The sequence below is a fragment of the Mycetomoellerius zeteki genome, unplaced genomic scaffold (assembly GCF_001594055.1).
Source record: "Mycetomoellerius zeteki isolate Tzet28-1 unplaced genomic scaffold, Tzet1.0 scaffold145, whole genome shotgun sequence".
Taxonomy (NCBI): domain Eukaryota; kingdom Metazoa; phylum Arthropoda; class Insecta; order Hymenoptera; family Formicidae; genus Mycetomoellerius; species Mycetomoellerius zeteki.
In genome coordinates, this window is record NW_017256393.1 from 2,243,225 (window position 1) to 2,256,890 (window position 13,666).

Genomic DNA, 13,666 nt, shown 5'->3' on the forward strand with positions numbered 1-13,666 from the left:
GCAGCCGCGGCGGACGCGAATAATCCGATCGTGAGTTCGGCGAATAGCAGCGGCAGTAAGAACGCGGGTGCTTCGTCGAGCATTAGCGGCAGCGGTGGAAGTGGTAGTGGTGGCGGTAGCAAGTCACGTAGCAGCAAATTAGATCAGCCGTCGACCAGCAGCAAATCTTCGGCTAGTGGTGGTCCGTCAACTTTGTCTGCTGTTTCATCTGCGAGTCTGCCGACTCCCTCGCCATTCCCGTTTCTCTTCACGAATCCCAGTCTCCTCTACACACCGTTAACATTAAGCGGCCTGAATCCGTTCTCTATGCAATCTGGCGGCGTGTCGTCGGCCTACGAAAGCCTTGCCCAATGTGGTCTGTTGAATCCACCGACATCCAGCGCTTCAATGGTACGCAAGCCTACGTCATCTAGCAGCTCCTCTAGACAACGTGAGACCGTACCGGAATCTTCAACATCTTCATCATCGTCGTCGTCGTCGACAACGAAGCGAAAGGAGCCTGAGAAGAAATCTTCTAGATATGCAGTGGATCCAGCCGTAACTCTGCAACAATACACGGATATGGCGGCGTTGCACAGTAGCGAGGAGAGACGCCGCGTCGAGCAGCAGCAACAACAACAATCGCAGCAGCAACACGAGAAGCGAGAAACAGCAATAACGGAACAGGCCGATGTGATAGCGGCGGATCTATCGGAGAAAAAGACCGAACGGAAAAACAAAGAGCAAGATGTGAAAGAGACTCTGGAGCATCTGAGTAGAACCAGCGCCGAACTGGTCACGCGGAACATTGATGACGCTCCTAGAGCCGAGAAACCGCCCAGTAGGAATCGTAGCAGCACGGATAGCAATCAGAATTCTGATCAACAGCAACAACAACGATTGACGCCGTCGGCACCGCCGCCGCTTGAAGTCATTCTTGAACCCGTTGCGAAGAAGATGCGCACAGAAATGGACACAAGTACGAAATCGTCCGCATTGAGTAGCGAAGTGCCGACAATGGAAATTGAACCGGTGACAAGACCGTCACCGACGACTCCGACGAAAGTGATGCAACAGCCTGGATCTTCACAAGAGGAGGCATCCAATGTTCCGCTCCTGGAAGCAAGCACGGCCAAGAAGGAAGCGAACGAGACGACGACGTCGTCAGCATCCTCGTCGACGTCTGCGAATGCGATATCGCCGCCGACGCAGACTACTGGCGCGAAGAGTGACGGCGGGAAACCCGCCGCTCCAGAAACGGAGGAAGATGGTAAGGGCGGCACTAAGGCGCCAAAGAAGGCCCGTAGCGGCAAACGACTGAGCGTGGAACCACCACCAGAGCGTAAGAATCTTCGTTCGAGTGCCGGTAGACAGGCACGGGCGGCTGCGGAAAGGCAGGCGCGAATGGAGGGCGAGATGCAGCAATCCGAACAACAGCAGCAGCAGCAGCAGCAGCAGCAAGACAGCCACGTGGCCGGCGAGTGAGTCACGGCGAGGTCCCGTCGGACTGCTGCCGCGAAACGATGAACGACAAATACCGAAAACGCCCTATGGCGAACTGACGAAAGAAATTCGGTGGACGCCGGCGATCCACCGTTTCTTTTTCAACCCTCTGATTCGACATTGCTCGCACAACGAAGATCTGTATGTAGATGATTCCCTGTTCGACACTGATAAGCGTGAAAGTGTAAGGTGTTTCTAATCGCAATGAAACGCGAGTGTATCGAAAGGGGGCTACAGACATTGGTAGAATCTACCGTAGCCTTCGGTTCGGTTCTTGGTTGACGAAAAATGTGTGAATAAATGGGACTCCCCCCCCCCCCCATCCGCGGGAGATGGATCGTGTACCGTTAGGTGGACAGTGTGTGACAGTGCACGTTTATTGAATTGAAACAAAAAAGAGAGAGAAATCTCTCTAATACGAAGGCTGCGATAGTATTTTATCACTCGATACTTTGTGTAGTAATTAATTTTTAATTGCGTAATCATGATACAATAATAAAAGTATAGTTTTGTTAAATTTATTATCTACTATCTCTTATTGGTTTTGACCAGGGACTGTTTTATATAAAAATATATATATACATATAGATATATTATAAAATTGTGTATTCGCTATTGCGCATAAAGCAATTTACAAGCAAGGAATGCAAGACGGAATATAATCGTAATGTAGAGAAAAATAAAAACAGTAATAACTTAATAAAAAAAAAAAGGAAAACTGTAAATATATATACAATTTACGCCTATAGAGACAGTAAGCAATCGTGTACTTGAAAAAGAAAATGTATATAACGCAGTGTACTTTTAATTACATTAGGTGAAACAATAAACAGCTTCTTTCGTTGTTTGCAAATACCAAGGATTCGAATCTCTTATTTTATATCAATCTACATGAAAAAAAAAATTATTAAGTTAGGCTTAAATTATCTATTAAGTAATTTTAGGATAGATAGAGGAAATTATTTAAATAAAGACACGGAATAGGTGTCTTTATTTAAATAGTAAAAAATGATAAAGAAAAACGTTGAACAATTGATTTTATAAAATAATATATATTTTATGCAAACAAAATCGTTATGTGATGATTTGTGCAGCTTGAATTTTATTAGAATCTTTCTGTACATCGAAATTTTTTTATGCATCTAGAGGTTGTGGCACAATACGCATATACGTTTTGCCAGAAGGTAACATCACAGTTTTTATATTGTTGTAGGAAGATTTGGCTTCACTGTCTGATACGCTCGGATCAATCATTACGTCGTCTCCTTTCTAAAATGTATAAAATACATGTAAAAATTAACGTGTTAAATCATCAACATGTTTTGCTCGATATTTAATTATAAACAGCGGAAAATTATCACTTGAAAATCTAAGTGAAATTTTATTTTCTCAAACCTGAACCTACCTTCCAATCTACAGGAGTCGCTACTTTGTACTTTTGCGTGAGCTGAAGGGATTCAATTACCCTTATTATTTCGCTGCAATTCAAAGTACGAAATTTTAGTGATCTTTACAAGCAATAAATGATATTTGACGAAATGTGACGTTTCTCACTCGAAATTACGACCGGTAGTGGCTGGGTATAAAATTGACAATCGCATCTTCTTGGCTGGGTCAATTATAAACACGGCTCGTGCCGACATGGGTAATCCAGTCTGACTATCGACCTCGGCGGGATCCAACATTCCCAATAATGTGGCAAGCTTTCTGGCTTGATCTTCTATTATCGGATATGGAAATTCTTCGCCCGTTACCTCACCGTAACTCTTTATATCCTAGAATAACATTTTATTTAATAATACTGATATGAATCTATGATAGAAACTTATTAAATCTAATAAATTTTATCAAAGTGAAATTATTGTTGTTTTCCAGCAAGAGACGTAGTGTAATACAGTGATCATCACTTCATCTTTTACACTGGCAAACAACAGGGATGTAATGATTCACTGTCTTATGCTGCGTCATCTATTTCTTCCTGGAAAACATCCTAGATCAAATGCATTTATCTAAAAAAATTTATATTGACTACACTGGATTAGCTTTAAAGGCTGCTTTATATAAAGCATTTAAATGTGCCACAGTATAATCAACTATGCGCTAATGAAATAATACATATATATTCTACTAAACAACGTGACAATATCATTGTTGGGTATTTAATCGTTTAAGATATTTGTATGTTCTCTTATATTTAACTTAATCAATTTCATATCTAGCAGCTTTTAGTACATACTAATCTAGTGTAATGCAAGTGACTGAATTCATTGTGAGCAAACCTCTATCCATTTTCGATGGGAGTCAACTGAATTACAGGACAATGCTATCACTTTCACACCCAATCTCCTGAATTCAGGCATTAGTTTTACAACCCGTGCCAACTCGGTTGTGCAGACCGGCGTGAAGTCATTTGGATGCGAAAATAAGATACCCCACCTGTGTATTTCAGACAAATATTTTATAGTATAAAATTTATACAAACTAAATTATGAATAAACTGAACTGAAAATTGTGTAATTTAATAATCATGCATACATCATAAATTTATTGCAAACAAATATAAAATAAGATTATATATATATGTATATATTCTAAATATTCATTAAAAATTTAGACCGTATCTACGAATATTTCGGTACGTAGCGTATATCGCTAATAATTAATCTTTTCTTCTACAGAATCACATGACGACGGAGTCTGTCTAGGTTACAAATATTACAGAACATCTTACGAATCGCCCAGCCATTCGTGAAATCTGATCGAGCCCATCTGGGTGTCCACTGTGAAGTCTGGAAACACTTCGCCTAATAAAACCATAGTGTCGTGGAATGTGTAATTTCACGATAAAACAATTAAAGTATGTCACTAATACTTCGTTGAGAAGCGCGCGTTCGTCAACTGTCGTCAACTATATCTGTCTCCGTCTGTATCGAACTGTAACAAATCAGGAAACAGAGAGGCGGAGGAGACTTTCAGTAACGTATTTAGGTTCGCGAAATAAATGGCACCCATTGTTGGGCGTATTCAGAGATTCCTACTCGAGGATACTCCTCAGATATCGTTATTATCATTTTGTTCTTGTTTAATGAATGTTCGGTGAACAACAAGAATAAAATGATACCTAAATGGCACTCAGGTGGGAAAAGTATCCATAAAAAAAGAATAGCATCCGAGACTTCGACCAAATTTCAATTAACTTAATTAGCGATTAATTTATCAGACGATATTTTGTTCATCCAGGCAGAATAATTAATCTTTCGTTGTTTAATACGTGAAAAATTAGATCAACGATAATAAAATTTTACATAATTTTAACACAATAAAAATTTTGCAGAATGCAATCCTGCTAATTAAATTAGTCGTCTATTAATTTAATTGCTTTAAGGGCGGTATTCATAGTCCGTTCTTATTTTAAGACTGCCTCAAGTAATGCCTTAAGACGCTGATACGATCCTCTGATTGGTTCGTGACTTCTTAAGACTGTATTTAAGATGATCTTGAATATAAGATCTGACTGTGAATATCGACCTAAGTCGCTATAATACGTCAATTTCTACCAATGTATATTAAATTTAATCTCGGTTTAAGTTACTCTTTATTTTTTTATCATTTTTGTAAATGAAGAAAGATGAAAAATAAGTTGAACCGGGATTAAAGCTAATCTACATTGGATGAAAGGAGCATAAAATGTGTTTATATCGCGCCCCGAATTGCACCCCTGCCTTCCGATTCTAGATACGAGCCTGTCGGAACGTCCATGTGTGGGTGAAAGTTTGAGCAGATTCGCGCCATCACGCATGCGCGAAATTTTTATCGCTAGAAAAGTGTGATAAGGAGCGAGTGATGCCGGCAAATGGCGGTTGTTATAGCGACCAGTAATGTCAAAGAATTGAATTTGCATGCAAATTGCGCATTACAGGTAATACAGGCTGCTTTCCTTTTAGGAGACACAGTCGACACAAGTGTCGTTCTATCTTTGTCACTCTCTGAACGTCAAGGAGGATAGAACGACGCTCGTGTCGATTTGTGTCATCAAATGGAAAGCAGGGATAGGCTTTTTGAATCAACCTGACGCATTTGGCGCATATGCAATGTATCTGCTCGTACATACATGAAAATGATAAGTGCAATATGCATATATTCATATTTACAACATTAAACATATGTGTATACATGTGTATTTATTATCACATATTTTATTTCTAACTGGATTGATGATTTACATACATCATTAAACAGATTGATGTAATAGTAGATTGAATGTCAAGCATATCATAAGAATCTGTGATAAAAGTATTGTATGCGTGTGGGTGTGATCTCTGAAGCCAAATATGAGTCTTCTTCATATCAGTAAAGAAGGCTGGATTATATCTCACTTGCAATATCTCAATGATATATACAAGAAAGTTCAAAACGAAAATGGATCTTGCGCTTTAAGCTTCAACAAAATGATATTCGAGATCAATTCTCAATATTTGAGGCCAAATCAAATAGTTCAGACCGTCCAGGAGTCCCAGAATAGTGCTATAATGCACAGTAGAAAAAAGAGGAAGCGCTCCCAGCAATTGCCACAGAAAGACTTGGAGGAAGTAGGTTCAGAAATTTAACATTCGATTCATGTTTTAAAATATGACCTTTAAAATACTAATGAATAAGAATTACATTTTATTTCCTGTAGTATCTCAAAATTATTCTCGTACAACAGGTCGATCGTGTTAAACAAGCGTTTATTGCAATGATGTCTGCTGCAAGAGACAAAGGACTTTTTTGCCAGAATAACTTTCTTGATAACAATGAGGTAGCACGTTTGGCATCCATGAAATTTTACCAGGATACTTACTCTCTTAAAAATGAGAACCTCTATGGATCCAATGATACTAATGACGCTATTGTATCTGTGGCTCATAATAAAAAATATGTATTCCCCAAAAAATGTACATTTTATTGCTATGATGTAAGAGATATAGAAAAGAAAATGGAACTGAGCAACCAATATGATTTCATATTGCTAGATCCACCCTGGTGGAACAAGTCAATCAGAAGGAAAAAGATGAAATGCGCAGAGGCCAGGTAATCTAACATGATTCTTTACATAAATAAATGAAATCTCAATATGTGTGCTTAGTGAAAATATTGATTTATAAATTTAATATGTTCTAAATTTAAATAAAAATAGTTTTGTCTCCAAAAATGAATCAAATGTATATAAATAGTCTTATTTTAACATGTTCCTATGTTACGTAAGACATTTGAGGAGACATGATTGTATATCTTTACAGTTACAAAATGATGTACAATGAGGAATTGGTCAAGATACCAATAAGAAAACTATTACATTCAAACGGTATTGTAGCTGTATGGTGCACTAATTCGTCCAACCATTTGAATAGTATTTTTAACGAAATGTTTCCGTCTTGGGGTATTACTTATAGAGCTAAGTGGTATTGGCTCAAGGTAAGTAATATCTTAATAAAGTCGGAAATCAATGCAATAAGTATTAAATAATTACTGTTACTATAGGTGACACAAGCAGGTGACACAATATGTAATTTTAACTCAGCACCTGGAAAGCAACCTTATGAATTACTGATATTAGGGTCTGCATTGGAAAAAGATCACAAAGTAAATATCCCTGATAGCAGATTGATGATCAGTGTACCTAGTGCGGTACATTCACACAAACCACCACTCACAGGTGCGAATATAAAATTTAAATGTGAGATAGATTCCACAAAATATTTGATATATTACGATAAAAGATTTGTTCACGTCCTTAGAAATCATAAAGGAATATCTGTCGGACGAGCCAAAATGTCTAGAAATTTTTGCAAGATACTTATTGCCTGGATGGACAAGTTGGGGTCTAGAAATTTTAAAGTTTCAACATTTGTCGCTCTATGAAATTCTGGATGAATGTAAGAAAGATGAAAGTAATGTCAACAAGACAAAAAGCGGAAATGAGAATAAAGAAGAATCATAAAATGTAAGATAAATCTATAGACATTATAAATACGTAAATTATGATACAATGCGTATCGATCCTTTATTATAAATTATTTGAAAAATTTTCTCGATACAATTTGTTGTTACGATGTATTGTTCAGGTATTCAGTAATTCCATTTTTTAATGAAGTTCGATAACCATGTGGATTCATCGTTTGCCACGTCCAGAAGTCCTGACCTGTATTCAATATTTTATCGTTAAACATGATTATTTGAAATTATTCAGACTCGCGTTCAAGCCGAAATATATTAATATTACTTACACATTTGCTCAACGTTGTACTTTGCTGTCCAGCTTAATTCTTTTTTTGCCAAATCTGTATTAGCGTACATGGATACGATGTCGCCCTCTCTTCTTTCTTTTATAACATATGGCACGGTAGTACCAGTAACTTTCTCAAACGTTTTTATTAATTCCAACACAGTCACGCCATTGCCGGTGCCTAAGTTATAAATCTTTAGCCTAAGATGCTGTTTATGCAAAGCATTTAATGCCGCCACATGGCCAGCTGCTAAATCCATAACGTGAATGTAATCACGGACACCTGGAAAAGTATAAATCGTGAGTATAGAACCAGTGATCTAAATAAAGCATTCGATGTAAACTTATCATTTAATATTAACATTATCGTTTCTATTACCTGTGCCGTCGTTTGTAGGATAATCACCACCGAATATGACCAATTCCGGCTTGTGCCTCAAAGCGACTTGAGCGATATACGGCATCAGATTTGTGAACGGCTTTGTTGGATCTTCCCCAATCAATCCTGACCGGTGAGCACCGACCGGATTAAAATATCGTAGAGATATAATGTTCCAATTCTGTTAAATGAGAGAAATCCTTAATAAAAATTTAAATAGTATGCATTAATTAAAATGTTAATAATATGATTACTTCTAAAAGAGAAAACTAAAAGTAAAAAATTTATTCTTATATAATCTAGAATAAATTTATATATGAGTAAAAACGAGTACTACATTAGTTTATGTAAAATTGCAATTGTTAATCTTATGAAATTGAAGTAATTTCATATAAATTCGAGATTTCCTATATCTTCAAACCTTTTCAGCTCTGGATACATCCTTCAGCATTTCTTCAATGAAATATTTTGTTCGCCCGTAGACATTGGTGATATTACCGGTTTCATGTTCTTCCGTGATGGGCAATTCTGTAGGTTCACCATAAACCGTACAAGAGCTACTGAATACAAGTTGAAAGCAGCCGGCTGCTTTCATCACCTGCAAAAGAAAAAGGAATGACTTCATTTTGTAAAAGTGAGGAGCGCACGCGGGTAATCTTCTTACCTCAAGCAGATTAATAGCTCCTATTATGTTATTCCGATAATAATGGAGAGGTACTTGCATCGACTCGCCAACAGCTTTGATAGCTGCGAAATGTATCACGCAATCTATTTTGTGCTGAAAGTGACAAATTATTTTTCATGTGTCCAGAAAAATAAACGGCTCTCTAACTCTTTTAACTTTAAGTCATATAATTACAACGGAGCAGTCATCATAGATGGAATGTACAATATGAAATATAATTAGTGAACGTAATACCTGATTAAAGACGGTCTCGAGCTTCTCTCTGTCGAGTAAATCGCAGTTATAAAACGTAACTTTCTTCCCTGTTATTTGCTCGACTCTTTTGAGCGCTGCGGACTCGCCGTCGGTTTCTGTTACGCTGTTTGCGAAATTGTCTATAGCCACCACGTCGTAGCCGCACTCTAGGAGCTCGACGATGCAGTGACTGCCAATGTAACCAGCACCTCCGGTTACGAAAATGGTCCTCCAGGTTTCCGTCATCTTCCCGACTAGGAATTCAATTTTTAATTTACATTCGTCGAGACTCCTTCAAACATTATACGAAAAAATATAGATATTTTTAATTAAAACAATATTATCGTTTGTAAAATATAACGAATGTAGTTTAAAGGTTTGTGTCGCAAATTGTAAAAAACAATGCATCTCTCTTTTTTTCTAAGAACCGAAATTTTGTTCTTGTAATTCTGGAAGATCTTTTTATTATAAGAACATTTGTACAACTAATTATTGAGTCGCAATATCTGTGCTTGCTTACTCGTTTATTAATCCGAATCTGTTGAGACAAATTCAATTTAAACTCTAGATGCATGCGGATCAAACTTTTATTCGTAGGGACGTACGTTTGCAAGCTGAAGAGTGCAGGTGCTTAGGGCATTCACCTTCGTTCAAGTGAGCAAACAGAGTTCAAGGTTGTCGAAACACGTGGTAAATCACTGCAGCGGGAATGCGGTATACTCGCACTTCGACGAAGTTAAAAAAGAAGGAACGCACATATAAGGTAAGTATAAAAAAATGTTTATATAAAATTGATGTAATAATAAAAAAAATTAATATAAATTAATTTAAAATTAAAATTTAATTTAGAAGTTAAGAATTTTTAAATATTTAAGCTTTAAACATTTCGAACAATTATATATCTAAAATCGAAACATGATTATATATAAAATGTACATGATCACGAGTATATAAATTCATTTATGAATACATTCGTGATGTGTTCAAGAATTTTTCCAATTCATTAAGCTCGCAGCCTAACTCGCGTGAAGTCATACTTAACGGTATTCGAAATCGCACTGTTACTCGACACTTATTCGGTCTATAGAAGTGTATTTCTAATACCTATTCCCAAACAGATATTTGTGTAAAAAGCATTTCTTTATAGATTGTAAGACCTACTATTTAAATGAATTTATAGGTAGAGTTTTTTAAGGGAAATTGATCGTAAATAAGCCAAGACTATCTTAATTTACTCATGCCTCATTAATCACCGATTAGAACGTGTATTTGCAACGCGAGTTGAATACTTAAGAGTCTCTACGAACCTTGGCCTTTCAGAGAAATTAATCGGCGTCCTTGAGCCGATTTTTCTCATTAGATTACGAGAGATTGTTCTCGCTCGAAGAGATTTCCTGTTTTTCTAGTTTAAAATTAGAATGAAGCCAACTTAGCTAATGGTCTTGGAATTCTTTATCACCTCAGAGAATTTTTAATTACGATATATGTAATTCGCTTTTGTTACACGATTTAATATCGTATAAAGGAATGAAGAGATCGTTACCTCAGATTAAGACTAAGTGCTAGATAATTCAATGAAGGACGCAATCAATTTCGATCCGAAGGACTGCGAGGCACTTTCGCGCGATAACTGACACTAACTACGACTCTGCCTTGAATAGTAACTGCAGAAGAGCGAAGGTAGTATATCGTGGGACGCGCGAGACATCCCCTCCTTCACAATGCCATATCGGCACGCACACTATGCCCTTCCTGCAAGCCTTGTCTTGTTCTACTCCAGCCGCCCGTTCTACGATCCTCATCTAAAGAGTTCCTCCTCCTCCTTTCACATCTCATGTCGCACTCTTGCTACCACAATTGGGATCACAAGAAGCGGGACAAACTCGCTACTGTCTTTCATCGATTGCATTCACCGCTTACAATACAATCGTTACTGAATTAATAAAAATATGTTGCTTATCTTTGGCACCTCGATTGAGAAACAGTTTAGCCGTTAGACATAGGAACTTGTTTCGAGGCGACTAATAACGTAATCGCGCGAAATGAGAGAAAAACAACTGGCCGAAGGGCATTCCTTACTCGTCCCTCGAGGAATGTGCCCTGAATTTCGTGAACCACACGACGCGACATAAAGTTGCGAAAAATGATAATCAGGAGAAAAATATTTTGCGCATAATTCGTAGCATTATTGTATATTTACTGCGTCGATACTACTTGTATCAATTTATGCAACAGTTCCTTTTGCTCTGTATCAAAGTAAGGATATAATTCGCTCTCGAGTTCCAACACTGCTTGATGATCATGAGACTGACACGCTAATACCAAGGATTGTAGCAATAATAATTCATCCTCGCTCATATTAAGACCTGTAAAAAAAACAATTGATCTAATAACTTTGAATGGTGACGGAAAAATCAAAATATTTCTATACAATTGGAAGCCTGATATGTACCATTGTTTACATTTTCTTCCGCCCAAGCATACTTTTCGAGAACCTGGGCAAGCGATGGTGTCAATCTCTGGGGTGACGGCTGAAGAATGAGCAGTAGAAGTACTCGCGTCACTTCGCACCTAGTTATTAATTTTATTATACGTATTTTTAACTTATTAAGTATAATATAATATTGTAATTTAATACACAGTAATAAATGTTACGAACGATTATAATTATAAAACTAATCACAGAATAAAGCACGCTTTTTTTAGAATTTTCTATTTATAAATTGACAACTGATTGTCTTTGTTTAATTCGCTCATCTCTGTAGATTTTTTTAAAATATTAATTTTTTCCACAGCTGATATGCAATTGACATTTTAAAATAAATCAGGATTCGCCTTAAACACTACATGAAAAATGAGCACCCAATTTATATATTATTACAATATCTTCATGATAAAATAATACCTATGTAGGATAGCATTATAGTTTCCTCTAGCACCAGCCACAACACAAGCTTCTACAAATTCTACAAATTCATTGAGTATCTGTAGCGCAGCTACATAATCTCCTGTGAGAATAAAATTATATAAAATACTATTTGTGTTGAATCATCATAAAATATTAATTATTCATGAAATTATTTATAAGATTACAGATAAAAATGGATCAAATACTGACCCTGTCTTATATGAAAAGACACTAAGGTATTGATAGCTTTTGATGTAGGAAAGATATCAATTGCTTTACGTAACTGTTGGATACCAGCAGGACCTGGACCCAACGCTAATGCTAATTCTACTGATAAACCAGCAGAAATTGTATTGAATCCTGGTTGATTGCTGCATCTAGCCATAGAATGACCAAAGCAACTCACAGCTGCCTGAAACGTATGTGAATTATATTTAGTCCTTTCCTTTTATTTCCTTTTTATTGCAAATTCATGTTGCACAAGAAACCTGTATGTTCTCTTGGCCTATGGAGGGACATCCTATATCGTTATCTTTTTTCTCGGCTGTAAGGAATTGCCTTCCCGCTTTTACTAAAAGATTTATTTCCGAGGAGGTATTTTCCAATGTACCTTGGCATCTAGCAGCTGCCAACCAACACAAGCCTGCATATTGCCACAATTCCTTCTGTTCACATTCAGTAGCTAAGGCACCTAAAAAAATCAAGCATTTTATTTAATATTTTTCTTTTCTTAATAGTCAAGAATTAAATTATTTTATAGATTACATATAATTGTATGAACCTTTCAAAAGTCAAACTAACTTATCAATTCCATAAAATGAAAAGTAGAAAAAAAAACAAGTAAATAATCATATATTCTAATATTAAAATAAAAAAAAACGTCAAAATAAAATTGGTCAGTCAGACTTCTAAGAGAGGCATGTTTATAATTTTTTATTTAATTGCTATATTAAATTTAACACTTACTAAATTGATCGCATGCCTCTGCAACGTTCGGCTTCCTCAGAAATCGTCTAAAAGATCATAACGTTAGACAGAAAACCGTGATTGATAGAACTTTCAATTGCAAAAAGTGTTTTAAGGATTTACTTTTTCAGTTTATTCGAAATATTATGAAACTTCGTCAAAAAGTCCACAGCCTCCCCGATTCCTTGGCCTTGATTGACATGGGCCATTTTTTAATTTAAACTAAAAATTACGTCAGCCGAAAGTACGTACGTATCTGCACATTTGACGTTTTATTCATAGCGATTTGACACGCGTATCATGTCATGAGCCCGTCGAAACATTTGGTCTGTTCGACTTGCTTACACTCTTTACATTCAGCATCTTCGCTTTCTTTCTTTTCAGCGCCAAATATATATCTATCTCATTTTAAGTATAAAAAGTGTAAAAAAGTGTAAGCAAGTCGAGCAGAGCTATTGTTCACCGTTTATACGAACGAAATTCTATTTTTTGCAACTCTATCACGACGATGACAAGAAAAATGACATGAACTTAATCGACGTAAACAAACGTAACGGAGTACAGAACACTGCATTATCGACGATACTTGTAATTAGGTATTTAGTCACAAACGTACGAAGTAACAAGATGGGTTTAGGACGTGACGATGGAATAATTGGAGAAGGAAAAAAAAGAATTCCATGCTTAGAACCACCGACGAGATACTATTAAAGACCGTCAACCCTGGGCAAATTTTCGGCGGTATAA

General features: G+C 36.7%; 5 protein-coding genes across 6 annotated transcripts in view; 2 read left to right on the top strand and 3 right to left on the bottom strand.

Annotated features, from left to right (window-relative positions):
• Nucleotides 1-2,394, top strand: part of kis (chromodomain helicase DNA binding protein kismet) — a 28,364-nt gene extending 25,970 nt beyond the window's left edge. Inside the window, 1 exon segment of the mRNA XM_018462610.1 lies at nucleotides 1-2,394. This exon segment is cut by the window's left edge and continues 534 nt beyond it. Within this exon segment, the coding sequence (XP_018318112.1) occupies nucleotides 1-1,464 (1,464 nt within the window). The 3' untranslated portion in view covers nucleotides 1,465-2,394.
• A 172-nt stretch (nucleotides 2,395-2,566) lies between these two features.
• Nucleotides 2,567-4,419, bottom strand: Prx6a (Peroxiredoxin 6a). Its single transcript, XM_018462523.1, has 5 exons — nucleotides 4,214-4,419; nucleotides 3,762-3,918; nucleotides 3,037-3,257; nucleotides 2,888-2,960; nucleotides 2,567-2,751 (listed from the first exon to the last, which is right to left on the bottom strand). Exons 1-5 carry the CDS (start codon nucleotides 4,297-4,299, stop codon nucleotides 2,617-2,619), a joined length of 672 nt encoding a protein of 223 aa, XP_018318025.1. The 5' UTR covers nucleotides 4,300-4,419; the 3' UTR covers nucleotides 2,567-2,616.
• Nucleotides 4,420-5,331: 912 nt separating this feature from the next.
• Nucleotides 5,332-7,986, top strand: Mettl4 (Methyltransferase like 4). Of its 2 annotated transcripts, XM_018462724.1 has the most exons (7): nucleotides 5,332-5,401; nucleotides 5,921-6,071; nucleotides 6,188-6,552; nucleotides 6,762-6,936; nucleotides 7,003-7,177; nucleotides 7,260-7,465; nucleotides 7,911-7,986. In XM_018462724.1, the coding sequence occupies exons 1-6, from the start codon at nucleotides 5,382-5,384 to the stop codon at nucleotides 7,460-7,462; spliced, it is 1,089 nt and encodes a 362-aa protein (XP_018318226.1). In that variant the 5' UTR covers nucleotides 5,332-5,381; the 3' UTR covers nucleotides 7,463-7,465; nucleotides 7,911-7,986. The 2 variants fall into 2 exon arrangements, with proteins under 2 accessions (XP_018318226.1, XP_018318225.1); XM_018462723.1 differs by lacking the exon at nucleotides 5,332-5,401 and having other exon boundaries at nucleotides 5,723-6,071.
• On the bottom strand, nucleotides 7,494-10,438 carry LOC108732091 (UDP-glucose 4-epimerase). Its single transcript, XM_018462727.1, is given in 8 exon segments — nucleotides 7,494-7,663; nucleotides 7,749-8,030; nucleotides 8,127-8,307; nucleotides 8,548-8,724; nucleotides 8,791-8,904; nucleotides 9,046-9,299; nucleotides 10,353-10,387; nucleotides 10,389-10,438. Coding segments are annotated over 8 exon segments (1,152 nt in total). The 5' UTR covers nucleotides 10,403-10,438; the 3' UTR covers nucleotides 7,494-7,568.
• Nucleotides 9,652-13,485, bottom strand: LOC108732090 (factor VIII intron 22 protein). Its single transcript, XM_018462726.1, has 8 exons — nucleotides 13,043-13,485; nucleotides 12,920-12,966; nucleotides 12,442-12,644; nucleotides 12,164-12,365; nucleotides 11,951-12,053; nucleotides 11,498-11,616; nucleotides 10,589-11,411; nucleotides 9,652-9,770 (listed from the first exon to the last, which is right to left on the bottom strand). Exons 1-7 carry the CDS (start codon nucleotides 13,126-13,128, stop codon nucleotides 11,242-11,244), a joined length of 930 nt encoding a protein of 309 aa, XP_018318228.1. The 5' UTR covers nucleotides 13,129-13,485; the 3' UTR covers nucleotides 9,652-9,770; nucleotides 10,589-11,241.
• Between the last annotated feature and the right edge of the window lie 181 nt (nucleotides 13,486-13,666).